Source organism: Fusarium falciforme, chromosome 9 (genome assembly GCF_026873545.1).
Source record: "Fusarium falciforme chromosome 9, complete sequence".
NCBI lineage: Eukaryota > Fungi > Ascomycota > Sordariomycetes > Hypocreales > Nectriaceae > Fusarium > Fusarium falciforme.
In genome coordinates this window covers 2974022-2988392 of record NC_070552.1, presented here as the reverse complement: position 1 = coordinate 2988392, position 14371 = coordinate 2974022, and the positions used below count along the sequence as shown (strand labels likewise).

At 53.6% G+C, this 14371-nt stretch overlaps 5 protein-coding genes across 5 annotated transcripts; 3 read left to right on the top strand and 2 right to left on the bottom strand.

Annotated features, from left to right (window-relative positions):
• Positions 1–247: 247 nt before the first annotated feature.
• On the bottom strand, positions 248–1557 carry NCS54_01181600 (ATP-dependent RNA helicase FAL1; the record flags this gene model as incomplete). The annotated part of the gene is made up of 3 exons (XM_053157077.1): positions 248–306; positions 351–1391; positions 1437–1557. The coding sequence occupies 3 exons, from the start codon at positions 1555–1557 to the stop codon at positions 248–250; spliced, it is 1221 nt and encodes a 406-aa protein (XP_053013052.1).
• Positions 1558–1862: 305 nt separating this feature from the next.
• NCS54_01181500 (Matrin-type domain-containing protein) lies at positions 1863–3416 on the top strand (the record flags this gene model as incomplete). The annotated part of the gene is made up of 2 exons (XM_053157076.1): positions 1863–1955; positions 2007–3416. 2 exons carry the CDS (start codon positions 1863–1865, stop codon positions 3414–3416), a joined length of 1503 nt encoding a protein of 500 aa, XP_053013051.1.
• A 245-nt stretch (positions 3417–3661) lies between these two features.
• Positions 3662–4647, top strand: NCS54_01181400 (Structure-specific endonuclease subunit SLX1; the record flags this gene model as incomplete). Its single annotated transcript, XM_053157075.1, has 2 exons — positions 3662–3897; positions 3945–4647. 2 exons carry the CDS (start codon positions 3662–3664, stop codon positions 4645–4647), a joined length of 939 nt encoding a protein of 312 aa, XP_053013050.1.
• Positions 4648–6753: 2106 nt separating this feature from the next.
• NCS54_01181300 (Hypothetical protein) lies at positions 6754–12363 on the top strand (the record flags this gene model as incomplete). Its single annotated transcript, XM_053157074.1, has 6 exons — positions 6754–7170; positions 7254–7302; positions 7351–8169; positions 8331–8422; positions 8468–11139; positions 11184–12363. 6 exons carry the CDS (start codon positions 6754–6756, stop codon positions 12361–12363), a joined length of 5229 nt encoding a protein of 1742 aa, XP_053013049.1.
• Positions 12364–12952: 589 nt separating this feature from the next.
• NCS54_01181200 (GTP cyclohydrolase 1) lies at positions 12953–14292 on the bottom strand (the record flags this gene model as incomplete). Its single annotated transcript, XM_053157073.1, has 5 exons — positions 13764–14292; positions 13514–13714; positions 13391–13455; positions 13306–13344; positions 12953–13258 (listed from the first exon to the last, which is right to left on the bottom strand). The coding sequence occupies exons 1-5, from the start codon at positions 14275–14277 to the stop codon at positions 12953–12955; spliced, it is 1125 nt and encodes a 374-aa protein (XP_053013048.1). The 5' UTR covers positions 14278–14292.
• Between the last annotated feature and the right edge of the window lie 79 nt (positions 14293–14371).

Here is a 14371-nt window from a genome sequence, read left to right as displayed (position 1 = left end):
TGAGGCTCATTATACCCTGTCAAGGCGTACACGTAATGAGTTCCGACTCGACCAGTAGTCCAGTGATATCCCCGTCACAGTTGTTCTGACAATCTACGTTTAAATCTGCATTGCTGTCAATATCAATCCGTCAAGAGGGAGTAATGTCACTTACTCGGTGCGTTACCGGGCCCCCTTCCTCCACGTTTACTTCTTAGCCTGTCACGGCTCTGCTTCATTTCTGTTCCACGAGAATCCCATCTACCGCTTATGAGATGAGATCCGCAACGTTCATGGGCATCTCGTCAATCTGGGTCGAGTAGTACACTGCAAAAGTCAGCTTCGCCCATCAAAAACAACGGAATACTCACACTCAATGTCTCGGAGAATGCGCACATCCTCGGTGGTCACAAAGTTGATCGCAACACCCTTGCGACCGAATCGACCGCTACGACCAATACGGTGGATGTAGTTCTCACGGTTGCTAGGCAGATCGTAGTTGATAACCAAGCTGACCTGCTGCACGTCGATACCACGAGCCCACACATCGGTCGAGATGAGCACTCGGCTGTTGCCCTGACGGAAGTCCTGCATAATGCTGTCTCGCTCCTTCTGAGGCATGTCACCATGCATGCTGCTGACGGTAAAGTTGGCCTCTCGCATCTTGTCTGTCAGCCAGTCGACCTTGCGGCGTGTGTTGCAAAAGATGACGGCTTGCGTGATGGTCAGGGTGTCGTAGAGATCGCATAGAGTGTCAAACTTCCAGTCCTCCTTCTCGACAGCGATAAAGTATTGCTTGAGACCTTCGAGGGTCAGTTCGTCACGCTTGACGAGGATGCGAACAGGGTCCGTCATGAACTTGGTCGTCATGTCGAGGACATCGTAGGGGAGAGTAGCGCTGACGACCACAACCTGGGTCGCAGGAGGGAGGTATCGGTAAACATCGTAGATCTGCTCTCGGAAACCCTTGTTGAGGAGTTCGTCTGCTTCGTCGAGAACAAGCATCTTGATGTGTCTGGTGCGCAGATGTCGTCGTCTAATCATGTCGGCCACACGGCCAGGAGTACCAGAGACAATGTGCTGTCCGTGATCGAGCTTGCGGATATCCTCGCCAACGTTGGTTCCACCGATACAAGCGTGGCATTGCACGTTCATGTAGTCACCCAGGGCCATGACAACAGACTGAATCTGAGTCGCCAACTCTCGCGTGGGAGAAAGAACAAGCGCCTGAGTCTCTCGCACCGCAATGTTGATAACCTGCAGCATGCTGATGGAAAAGGTCGCCGTCTTTCCGGTACCAGACTGAGCCTGGGCGATGGTGTCGCGACCCTTGCAGACCTGAACGATGGCTCGAGACTGAACGGCCGAGGGAGATTCGTATCCGTAAGCGTAGATGCCGCGAAGGAGATTCTCTACTCCATGTTAGCTACATTGTTTGCCTGTTTGTCCTCACATACCCTTCAGCGACATGGACTCGAAAGTCGGATGAACAGTAACCTCCTTGGAGGTGGAAAACTCCATCCTCTCATCGGCCTTGCGGTCAATTCCGCCTCCACCTGAGCCTGAGCCTTCAGCCATGATAGCGACGGTTTCCGTTTCGTTTCAAAAGGATACGATGGGGTCGAAAGATGATGGTTGCGACGAGATTTGTTGTTGGTGTCGGTGGTCAAAGTTTTGGAACTTTAGAGGTAGCACGCGCCGGGAATACTTCGGAATGGCAATGCGCGCCTGGAACGCCACTGTAATCGCGACTGGTGAAGCTCCGCAATTTTTTGAGCAACTCGAGCTCAACTTCATTCGCATATTGCATCGCGTCGAGATAGAGAACCAGGCGCATTCTACACGAGTATTTGAGAAGCTGGTTTCTACTCATCGCAGACGACATGTTGGTCCTTGAAGAGCAGCGCTACATCCATGAGGATCTAGAGCGCCTCGAGCAAGGCGTCGCCGATCGCATTCGCGACGAACCCAAACATGTGAGCAAACCATACCTATCAAACGTCGAATTTGAGATGCTGACTCTATAGATTCGCGATCGCCTCAACAGAGATCACGAGATTTCTCAATTACTAGACCAGATCCAGGTCCAATCAAAGAACCTCCTCGATATCTACAAGGACGAGAACGGAGTACGATCACAAGAGATTCAGCAGATTGGCACCGGCGACCCATTCGAGGAGTTTTACAAGCAGCTCAAAGATGTCCGCGATCACCACGCACGATACCCCAACGAGCAGGCCGAGAACTCGGAGCAGCGGTACAAGGTCAAGAGACCGACCGAGGGAGAGCCCATGCCGTCCATCGTGGACTCTCTGTTCTCCGGAGAAGAAGCGTACGGACGATTCTTTGATCTGAACACCTGCCACGAAGCGTACCTGAACCTTCCCAACGTCAGACGATTGACATATCTCCAATACCTCGAGACATTCGACAACTTTGCCCCTGGCCACGGCGGCGTCAGTCGATCAAACAAGCTGACCGATCAGTACTTCAAGTACGTTGGTCAACTAGCAGAATACCTCGAGAGCTTCATGCGACGGACGAGGCCTCTGGAGAACGTGGACAAGGTCCTCACATCGTTCGATCAGGAATTCGAGACGGCGTGGGACAAGGACGAGATTCAGGGCTGGGAGAAGGAGACGCCTTCAGATGCTGGCAAGCAGGCTTCCGCGGCAGATGCTATCTGGTGCGATGACTGCCAAAAGGAGTTCAAGAACGAAAACGTCTACAAGAACCATCTAGCAGGACGAAAACATATCAAGGCGGCTGAGCAGAGAAAACAGCGCCAGGAAGAATCGACTCCTAGTGGCGCAACTAACGGAGCCGTCTCAGCAACACGATTAAAGGAGCGCGCCGTGGCAGAACGAGAGTACAGAGTGAAGCGACTGGCCAGCGCCATGAGCACCGAGCGTAGCGATACACGCGTCAACGTCGAGCGCAAGCAGGGCATGACGGAGCGCGAGCGTCAGCAGGAGCTTGAGAACCTTCTCAACGTCCCTGAAGGTCCACAGGAGGCTGTGGACGAGGGCGACGGCGAGGACGAAGACGGCGAGGAGAGGATCTACAACCCCCTCAAGCTACCCCTCGCATGGGACGGAAAGCCCATTCCCTTCTGGCTGTACCGTCTTCACGGTCTAGGCGTCGAGTTCCCCTGCGAGATCTGCGGCAACTTTGTCTACATGGGCAGAAGAGCTTTCGACAAGCACTTCAACGAGGCGCGACACATCTACGGTCTCAAGTGTCTTGGTGTCACCAACACGGCGCTGTTCAGAGATATTACGCGTATTGACGAGGCGCTCAAGCTGTGGGAGAAGATCCAGAGGGAGAAGAAGCGCAACAAGGTCGATGAGGGCAGCGTGGTGCAGATGGAGGATGGAGAGGGCAACGTGATGCCTGAGAAGGTGTACTATGATTTGCAGAAGCAGGGTCTCTTGTAGGCTGGGTTTTCATTGGCGTTCTGGTCATGTAACATAGGTACCATAAAACAATTTCATATAAAGGATGGTATTGGATTTAAACCATAGCTTCAACTGCCTTGCTTCCTCAAAGCTTCTGCTTGATATTGGTATGGAGTGGTGATGCTCATAAGATTAGTCATCCGACTCCATCACCCCTCCAACTCGCTCACGCCAAGTAAACATCCTCACATCGAGAAACCCTTTTCTGACGCCTGCAGCCAGGCATGTCGCAGCTTTCAAGACCCCATCCAGCCCTCTACGGTGTCTACGTTCTCCGCTCTACCGTGCGCCATGCCTCTATCTACATAGGCTCCACGCCAAACCCTCCACGACGCCTGAAGCAGCACAATGGTGAAGCCCGAGGAGGTGCTGTGAGGACGTCGCGGGAGAAGCTACGGCCATGGGAGGTCATGATCTTGGTTACTGGATTTCCCAGCTCGATTGCAGCCCTCAAGTTTGAGTAAGTTTTGTTGTGTTGTATGGCATCATGGTGTACTAAGGTTCTAGGTGGGCAATGACAAACCCACATTTGACGACACACATTTCGGCAGAAGAGCGATTGACAAAGGCCGCCCAGAAACGAAAGGGAATGAAAAAGCCGCGAAAACCTATTCATACTCTTTCTTCGGTCGTTTCTAATCTTCACCTGCTCACCAGTGTACCAAGCTTTGCCCGTTGGCCATTGGCAGTGCATTTCTTTGCCAGCGAGCCCAAGAAGGCTTGGGACAAGTGGCTTCAGTCGATTGATGCAGCGCCAAGACAAGGCATGGATGTTCTCACTGATTTTGGACCATCCAAGGAGACTCAGAGGGAATCGTCACCTGCGCCGTGGGGCATTCATGCCTTACCCCTGGATTATGCCCCCATGAAGGGGTACGTTGAAAAGGCACACAACGTCGTCTCCTTCGAGCGAGAAGGAAAATGCGTGCACTGCCATGAAGAACTGGAATCGGGGAGGGGACTTCATCCAATGTGTCCCAACGGTAGATGCGAAGCAATGGGCCACCTCGACTGTTGGAGTAAACACGCCCTCAAGGGTGAAGACGAGGGGGTCATGATACCGCGGTCATGCACGTGTCCGAGTTGCTACAGCGAGATTCAATGGGGTGACATGATGAAGGAGTTGACACTTCGGGTACGGGGACCAAAGGAGGTGGAAAAACTGCTGAAAAAGCCACGGCGGACAAAGAAGGCGGCTGCTGTATCTTGATCATGGTTCTGGTGTTGCATTATCGGCGTTTGGAAAGATACCCTTTGAGGATTGCTCTTTTGTTTGTACCGTACTTTGCTCAAGTCTCATGTCAATCTCTGTGGTTTCGGATGCGGTGTCCCCTGTAACTGTGAGACGGGGCGTGCTGGTCAGCCTCACACAGGTTGTTTCCGACACCCATGCCGCGCATATTCCAGGCTGAGAATAAATCTTCAGACCGGAGGATTGATGAAGCATCAATGCCCGTGTTCAGACTCTCCAACGATCCCCAGCAGAGATCTCGTCATGTCAACCCACAAAGCACCTCAAATCTCGTCACGTCGTGTTTGCTTTGCCCCGGGGTTCCCCGCGAGCCCTGAGTCGCTGACCAGGCCCCCTGGCGGAGCGGCGTCCTTGTGCTGAACGTCATCTCGCCGTGATTGGCTCGGTAGCGGCCAATTATTAACCGACCCCTGCTCATTCAAAGTTCGATATCAGATTGGTTTTTTTCTGGGGCCTGGCTTTTTTCAGCGGGTGCCCTTTCAAGATTTTTAGGGGCCGACCTGAGTTCTGTTCTGGGAGAAGCGGGACATGCCAGCCACACAAACCGCCGACGAGGGAATATGATGATGCCTGTCAGCGCGTGACTCGACTGAACGTCCATGTCACCATCTTGTCCGCATTCGGATGCCATGTTCAATGACGACGTGGCCGTGGAATTAATCTCGGGTCGATCGCTGGTGAGATGCACAGAGCCGTGCCTAGCACATCAATCAACGTTCACGCGCAGCTGTCGAGCTCTGATATCTGCTTTGACCCATGTCAAAGTCCCTCACGAAGCTCGGAAATAGAAGCTGGGAGAAGCATCGTGGGGGCGGCATCCCTGAACCTCTCCCTTCGGACAATCGTCGCAAGGCTCGGCGTGTGCATCAGCCGGGAGATCGGATGTGTTGGTGATATGGTCGCTCCCAAATTTGAGATAATTGCTTGCATGAATCCCCAAGCTGACCCTGTACCCCTTTGTGACCATCTTGAGCACCGCAGAGCCCGTCGATGGGTACTCTGTCTCGGTAATGTGGTTTTGCGCCCGGTCGGATGTCGTCGCCAGTGGGTCCGCACCTGAGCCTTCGGGTCCTTGTATCAGGACGGCGCTTTCCAGCGCTACGCCGACCACAGCGAGGAGAATTGGCGACGCAAAAGACTGGCAGAATGGGAGATGCTTAAGGACACATAATTCATCCTTTCAGACGCGTTCAAATCTCGTTATCGCTCTCAAGAGCTCCTGCCTTTCTCTCGCTGCGGGTCCGAGAACCCACCGGACCTTCCGCCGTGACAGCGACGACGGGGCCTGTGGAAGCCACCCACGGCGGCGGCAGGTACCTTTGTACCTGGCGCCAGTCAGTGCTAACGGAGGTACCTCTCACCTAGGCGCAGCGCCTTACCAGGAACCTCCCTCACACCCTCGTCCCTTCCCTTTCCTTTGTGTGCGTGTGCGTGCCATGGCCCAAGGTCGCCGGTAGGTAGGCTCGACGCTCGCGCCTCCAGATCTGGGATTCCCTCGACCCATTCCCGCCTTCCCAAGTTCCCACTCACACCCTTCACCCTCCACTCCTTCCTCACTCTTCCTCTTTCACTCCTCCATCAACCTTCCACTCTGATGGGTTTGCATGACTCGTTCCTCGCCCATCGCCTCGATCATCACCACGAGGCCCATTGAAGTCGAATATCTCTATTTTCAAGACTTGTACTCTGCAGGTCCTCAGCCTGGTCTCCTTCATCGTCTTACAACGTAGGTATCATATTCCTCGTGTTAGTTGGGTCATACCCGGATCCTCGTGCTCTCCCTTCCACAATAACCTTTCCACCACAGTCCGCCTTGACGTTAACATTTGCAGCGCAGACATAAATCTCGGCTCGTCTTTTCTTCTCCTGCCACCACCTTCCACGAGTGTGGTTTTTCGCCGCGATTGGGACGTCGATAGCCTGCGATGCCGCTGGTAAACTAACGACAACGGCCCCTTCTCGAGTATGAAGTCGTCATCTGCCGCGCATCCGTAAAGTCGACCGATACTTCGATACGTCCCCTCCTCAATATCGCCCTCGTTCATCCTCGACCTCCGCTTCACCATGGTATCAGTGCCAACCGTCGGCGCCGTCGCCGCGTCAAGTTCCCACGGCGCCAGTGCGAGCTCGCGGAGTTCGCCTGCCGTCGGCGCTGGCTCCTCGTCGAAACCGAAGCCAAAGGTCAACTCAAATGGTTACCACCCTATTAATCCGCAGACGCCTCTCAGCTCTTTGTCGAGCGCTCCCCTGGATCTAACCTCGGTCGAACGCCGAGGACAGCCTACGGCAATCCGAGAGCCCGTGACAAAGACGAGCCGCCCGCATGGCCTCCAAGAAGCTCCCACCTACTGCCCAACCGAGGAGGAATGGCGAGATCCTTTCGAGTACATGCGCAAGATCACACCAGAGGCGAAGAAGTTTGGCATCTGCAAGATCATTCCTCCAGATTCCTGGAATCCCGATTTTGCCATCGACACCGAGGTATGCCGACCTTGCACAACCCGCGTGCATCCCATTCAGCATTGTGAAATGTGTCGCTCAAGAGCTCATACTAATTTGTTTAGAAATTTCATTTCAGGACCCGAAAACAAGAGTTGAACTCGGTGGAAGGGAGTACGTGTTTCACCTTGTTTTCGCACCAGGAAGAAACTGACTGGCTAGGTACCCGCGCCAATCTGACCTATCTCGATGGCCTCTCAAAATTCCACAAACAGCATGGCAACAACCTTCATCGCCTTCCCTACGTGGACAAGAAGCCGCTTGATCTGTACAGGCTGAAAAAGGCTGTCGAGTCGCGAGGTGGCTTTGAAAAGGTGTGCAAGCACAAGAAATGGGCGGAGATTGGCCGTGATTTGGGCTACAGTGGCAAGATCATGTCATCACTCTCGACGTCCCTGAAAAACTCGTACCAGCGATGGCTTTGCCCGTACGAGGAGTACTTGCGCCTGGCGAAACCTGGAGTCCACCAACAATTGGAACAGGAATACGGCGGCCCATTGACTCCCAGTCCAGCGCATACGCCAATTAAGCGATCAAATGTCAACACGCCAGCGAGCGGTAGAGGCGACTCCCCAGCGCGAAACGCATCCGATGCTCTACAGGCTAGCATCAACGGGGTGAAGAAGGAGGCGGATCGCGATACTCCAATGACCGATGCGCCAACCACCACTCCAGCACCTACTTCTGGTGGTTTTACCGCAATCAACTCTGGAGGTTTTACCGCGGTTAATTCGGGATTCACCAGTGTCAACCGCAGTACCAATGGTGACTCGAAGAGCTTTACTCCTGAATCTAAGCGATTCGACAGCCCCAGCTCCTCGGCAAAGAACACCCCAGACAACCGTGCGCCGAGCCTCATGGCTACAGCCCTGAAGCGTCAGCTCAGTTGCGACAGCTCATCAGACTCGACGAGAAAAGACGCCGACGCTGGTAAAGACGATGGCGACGCGGGTAGTCGTCGTTCTAAGCGTCTTAAGAAAGGTATGTGCACGCGATTCCAGATCCCAGCTCCATGCAAGGTGTACGCAGAGCATTTTCCGTCTTTGTCGTTGGTGGTACCATGCGCAGGGATTTCAGCTGTGATGATCCATGCCGCTTCTCATTGGCCCCTTGGCAGTTTAACTAACATTTTGTGCTCGCAGATGCCGTCCCCACTGTGGCTGGATCACACATGACGCCATTCCGCCCATCAGTGCCGAGGATTCCTAGAGATGAAGCTACACCAGGAGGCGAGGTGAGTGGTTCTTGCAATTGGCAAGGAGTTTACTGACAAGGACAGAAATGCGAAACGTGTGCAAGAGGAGAAGATGCTGGCTCTCTTCTCGTTTGCGAATCTTGCGATCACTCCTATCATCCCGGTTGTCTGGACCCACCCTTGAAGCGAAAACCAGATGCTGAGTGGAATTGCCCCCGATGCCTCGTTGGAGATGGTCAGTTCGGTTTCGAAGAGGGAGGCTTGTACTCTCTGAAGCAATTTCAGCAAAAGGCAAACGACTTCAAGCAAGGGTACTTTGAAAAGAAGATGCCCTTCGACCACGAACTCAACTGCCATCGACCTGTCACTGAGGAAGATGTGGAGACGGAGTTTTGGCGATTGGTTGCTGATCTTGAAGAGACGGTTGAAGTCGAATACGGAGCCGATATTCACTGCACAACCCATGGCTCTGGGTTTCCTACTGCCGAACGACACCCCAACAACCCGTATGCGACCGATCCTTGGAATCTGAATGTCCTTCCTTTCCATCCTGAGAGTCTGTTCAGACACATCAAGTCGGATATTTCTGGTATGACCGTTCCCTGGGTCTATGTTGGGATGATCTTTTCGACATTCTGCTGGCACAACGAGGATCACTACGCCTATTCAGCCAACTACCAGCATCTCGGCGCGACCAAGACCTGGTACGGAATTCCAGGAGAGGATGCCGAAAAGTTCGAGACTGCCATGAGAGAAGCTGTGCCCGAGCTTTTCGAGACACAGCCAGATCTCCTCTTCCAGCTGGTAACGCTCTTGACTCCTGAACAGTTGAAGAAGGCGGGCGTTCGCGTGTATGCCCTCGATCAGCGAGCTGGACAGCTTGTCATTACGTTCCCTCAGGCCTACCATGCTGGTTTCAACCACGGATTCAACTTCAACGAGGCCGTCAACTTTGCACCCAGCGATTGGGAACCCTTCGGCCTTGCGGGTGTGGAGCGATTGCAGCTGTTCCGAAGGCAGCCATGCTTTTCTCACGATGAGCTGCTTTGGACAGCTGCTGAAGGAAGCACGGCAACTGGTCTCACGATCCAGACAGCGAAATGGCTAGCACCAGCCCTCGACCGCATTCACAAGCGAGAGATTTCTCAGCGGGAGGAATTCCTGTCCAAACATTGCGAGACATCGCCTCATCAATGCCATGCCACAGGGGGCAGCGAAGACACATGTCCTTTGACCTTCAAGGTTGATGACGAGGACGTCCAAGATGAAGACGAGCAATGCTGTAGTTACTGCAAGGCGTTTTCCTATCTTTCACGCTTCAAGTGCCTCAACTCAGGCAAGGTTCTCTGTCTGCTACATGCCGGCTATCATGCCTGCTGTGACCAATCCGAGCAAACGCGTTTCCGAGGCGATGGACACGTTCTCATTTATCGCAAGACAGAAGAGGACATGGCTGAAACCTACCACAAGGTTATGGAGAAGGCCCAGACTCCCGAGGCTTGGGAAGAAAAGTATGAGAAGATCCTAGACGAGGAGTCTACGCCATCTCTCAAGACGCTCCGAGCCATCCTCCACGAGGGTGAGCGCATCCCTTATGAGCTGCCTTCACTACCGATCCTGCAGGAGTTTGTCAACCGATGCAACGACTGGGTGGAAGAAGCGACAAACTACACTGTCCGAAAACAACAAAACCGACGGAAGAACGAAAAGGCCTGGCAGTCTGGAATGCGAAAATCGATCGGTAGCGCCGAACATGATCAAAAGGAGAGAGAGTCCCGAAATGTGTCCAACATTTACAGACTCCTCGACGAGGCTGAACGGATTGGTTTCGACTGCCCTGAAATCGCCCAACTTCAAGAGCGCGCTGAAGCCATCAAGCGCTTCCAGACAAGTGCCATGCAAGCTCTAAAGAACACGGCAGCTGTGCCAACAGACACAATCGAGGAGCTTCTTGAAGAGGGTCGCAGCTTTAATGTGGACACACCCGAGGTCGAGCAGCTTTCCAGGGTGCTGGAGCAGATGCGCTGGAATCAAAAGGCCCGAGCCAACCGAAATGTCATCATGACACTGAAGGAGGTGCAGGATCTGATCGAGGAGGGAAATCGACTGGAGATTCAGCCGTACAACGACCACCTAACCCACTACCGCGAGCAGATGCATGCTGGCCAGGCCTGGGAGAAGAAGGCAAAGGAGCTCATTGGTGCCGAGTTTGTGCACTATCCCCAGCTTGAGGCCCTCTCGCATCAAGTGCAGGTCAACTACTTGCCCGTCTCGCAGGAGACTCTGAACGCTGTCGACAACATTCTCCACAAGCAACGCGAGGCGCATCGTCAGATCATTGACATTACCGAACGATGCCGGAACCCCGACTTTCGCCAACGACCTAAGTACTCGGAGGTGGTCGAAATCCAGAAGAAGTTGGAGGATCTCAACTCGAAGCCCAATGGGACGATTGATCTCGAAAACGAACGAAAACGCCACGAGGACTGGATGCGTAAGGGCAAGAAGCTGTTTGGCAAGTCGAATGCCCCACTGCACATCCTCAAGAGCCACCTCGAATACGTGCTGGAGCGTAACATGGACTGCTTCGATACCGAAAACGACACGCCTCGTCTGCCTGGGGAGCCAGTCTCCAGAGAGGTTAGCCCTGAGCCAGGGGTGAGCAGATGGGAAGACCCGCGGTCTCGGCAAGTCTTTTGCATCTGCCGAAAGATTGAGGCAGGCATGATGATTGAGTGTGAATTGTGCCACGAATGGTGAGTCGAGTTTTGGAGAAGTGGAACAACGCTAACATGACCAGGTATCACTACAAGTGCCTCAAGATTGCCCGTGGCAAGGTCAAGGAAGACGACAAGTACACTTGTCCTATCTGCGACTGGCGGATGAAGATTCCTCGAGATGCTTCACGACCAAAGCTGGAGGATCTGGTGGCTCTAGCGGACGAGATGCCCTCGTTGCCTTTTCAGCCTGAAGAGGAAGAGGTGCTGCGCAAGATCATTGACAATGCGCAAAACTTCCGCAACCACATTGCTAGGTACTGCAATCCACTTTTGTCGACGGAAGCCGAGGCCGAGACTCAACGGTTCTACCTCCGAAAGATCGAAGGGGCCGAAGTTTTACTGGCGTATGAAACGAACTTCTTCCGCCAAGAACTCCACAAATGGTGTCCCGTGGCTCCTGAGGCTCCACCAATACTGGAGGTGTCACTGAGTACTCGAAAGCCTCGGCCCACCAAGCTGCAGAAGATGCTTGTCGAGTACGGAGTCGATAACCCCGACGACCTCCCTGAGCACGCCAAAGGTAAGGCCAACAGCCTGCGACGAAAGGCGGCCAATGCAGAGGCTGCTGCTGCTGCTGCTGCGCAATCACAATCCGCCCCGATCTTGCCTCCAAGTGCGGCCCCCGGAACGTATGGGGGGCCAGCATTCTTTCCCAGGACAGGGGCGACTCTGAGCGGTAGTCCTCCGACTCACGGGCACCCAGAGCGTCGACCATCGCAGTCTGGCTCAAACCACTCGAGGGATAACTCAGTCAGCATGGGTAGTGGGCTACACCCCGGTCTGTTTGGAGCTGGCGGTCCACAGTTAGTTGTTGGCAACTCTTCCATGTCCCTGGAGGAAAAGCTTCTGCAAGGTCAAGACGACGGTATAAGCTTTCACACCGAGGCTGAAAAGAGTAAGGCTCTTGAAATCCTCTCGAGGACGGAGATGGGCAGGAAGCAAGCCGAGAAGATGTGGGGACCAGACGTTTGGGGACCTCGTCGCGGCTCTATGGGTGATGGAAGACGCATGACGCCGAATCCCATGGACGACGACATGATGAAGCAAGAGGACGGAAACGTGGACCAGATGTTCAAGGAGATGACAAACCAAGACGAGGAGGACGACAAGAAGAAGGATGCGAGCGGTGATGTTCACATGACGACGGCATCCCTAGAAAAGGAGAGAAACGGCATGGACGCGCTCCTAGACGGCGCGTAAGCGTAAGCGACGCATGCAAAGAGTACAAGATTCAGACTCGGAAGCGAGGTAGAAGGGCGTTTTAATCGGCTACCAAAACATGGGAAGGAAAGGAGTTGTCTGGAGGGAATGAATGAATGTTCTACAGCGATGGAGGCATGCGAATGAGTGAGAAGGGCTCTAACTCGTTAGTTCTTTTTTTGTCTTTTCTTTTTGAAATGATATGGAATGCATCGACGGAGGCGTCTGGTACTGTATCACGGAGGGTCATCTCTGGCAATACGTAGGTATTGTATTGGTTCATAAAATATGGATGCTCTCGTTGAAAGGAGCAATCTACCTAGCAAATTTCTTTTTCCAGGGCGTTGAGCCCGGACGTCTAAGTTAAGGGAACAAACAATAAATGCTGTTAAACGCCTCCCCTGCTCCTTATCTTACTTAGCCAAGATAGCCTCAACTGAGGAGGCGCTTTTCGTCATGTCCAATTGTTGAAGACAAGGGCTCTTTTTTCTTCTCTTTCTTTGTTGTCCCTGGACGTCCCTGAAATGAAGTAAAGTATCCAACCCCCCAAAACGCCGATAAATGCAAAAAATTATTGTTTTCAGTCTCTTTATCGGTTGATGCCGATGAGGTTGAGAAACTCGTTGCGCGTCTTGGACTTGCGCTCGAAGCATCCGAGGACGCAGCTGGTGATGGTGGAAGTGGTGGTCTTTTCGACGCCGCGCATCACCATGCACAGGTGGCTCGACTCCATGACGACGGCGACACCCTGGGGCTTCAGGATCTCCATGATGGCGTTGGCGACTTCCTTTGTGAGGCGCTCCTGGATCTGGAGGCGGCGGGCAAACATTTCGGCTATGCGGGGGAGCTTGGAGAGGCCGATGACGGTTTCGTTGGGGATGTAGCCGATGTGCATCTAAGGGCGTTAGATGAGGAGTATTGGGGGGTGGATGGTGTGCTTACCTTGCCTGTAAAGGGGACGAGGTGATGCTCGCAGAGGGACTGAAGAATAAGTATACATCTCGACAAGAAGAGTTCGTCAACTTACAAAGACTTCAATATCCTTGACAACAACCATCTCACTATGCCCCTCCCTAAACAAAGCATTGTTGACTATCACAAGCCAGTCAGCAAACCTTACACTTTAGCCCCCGAGGCGTAATCAGCGTACCGATATCCTCAGCATTGACCTGGTATCCCTTGGTCAAGAAGAGAAGAGCCTTGGCGTAGCGCGAGGGCGTGTCGAGGAGACCCTCACGGTCGGGATCTTCGCCGACGCACTCGAGGAGCGTGCGCACGGCGCCGCGCATGCGATCGAGGCGCTGCTCGGCTTGTTCCTTTGTCTCTTCTCGTCGCTCTCGAGTGCCGTGGCCTACCTCGATGTTAGCTAGACATAAAAGACAGGAGAAGGAGAAACATACTTGGCCTACTAAGACCATCAAAGTCAATCACGGGACTAGGCGACCTCGTTTTGACGACAGCGCCCTCTGCAACAGCGCGCTTCTTCTTGGGGAGGGGTTCATCGCGAGGATCCCGCGAGGCCTTGGCAAGACTGTTGCGGCGCTGCGCGAAAGCACCAGGGACGGAAATGTCACCGTTGCTTCGCTTCTTGCTGCTCCCGTTCTTGCGATCGCGACGCTTCTTGCGACGGCTCGAATCATCGCTGCTACCGGTCGAAGACCCCGAGACGCTGGCGGGGCGCTTCTTGTTCGCTGCGACAAGAACGCCGTCTTCTGAAGGAGCCATTGCTATGATGCTAGAGTTGTTGTCGCGCAAGAGTAGTCGGTACGATGAAAAGATAAAGAGTGCAAAGAGCAAGAGGACCAGCAAGCGATTAAAAGAAGAGAAGTGATGTATCGCTCGAGTCAGGGTCCATTCGAGTTTGGAGAGGTCCCGGCCATCGGCGGCCGGGGCGGAGCAAAATTCAAGGATCATGGGGGGGTAGACGCTTGATCTGTTTGGTCTAGCGGGACTTTTTTTTCTTCATAACTGCTCTACGGTTCTTTATCTTATCGGAAACCGTTTGACG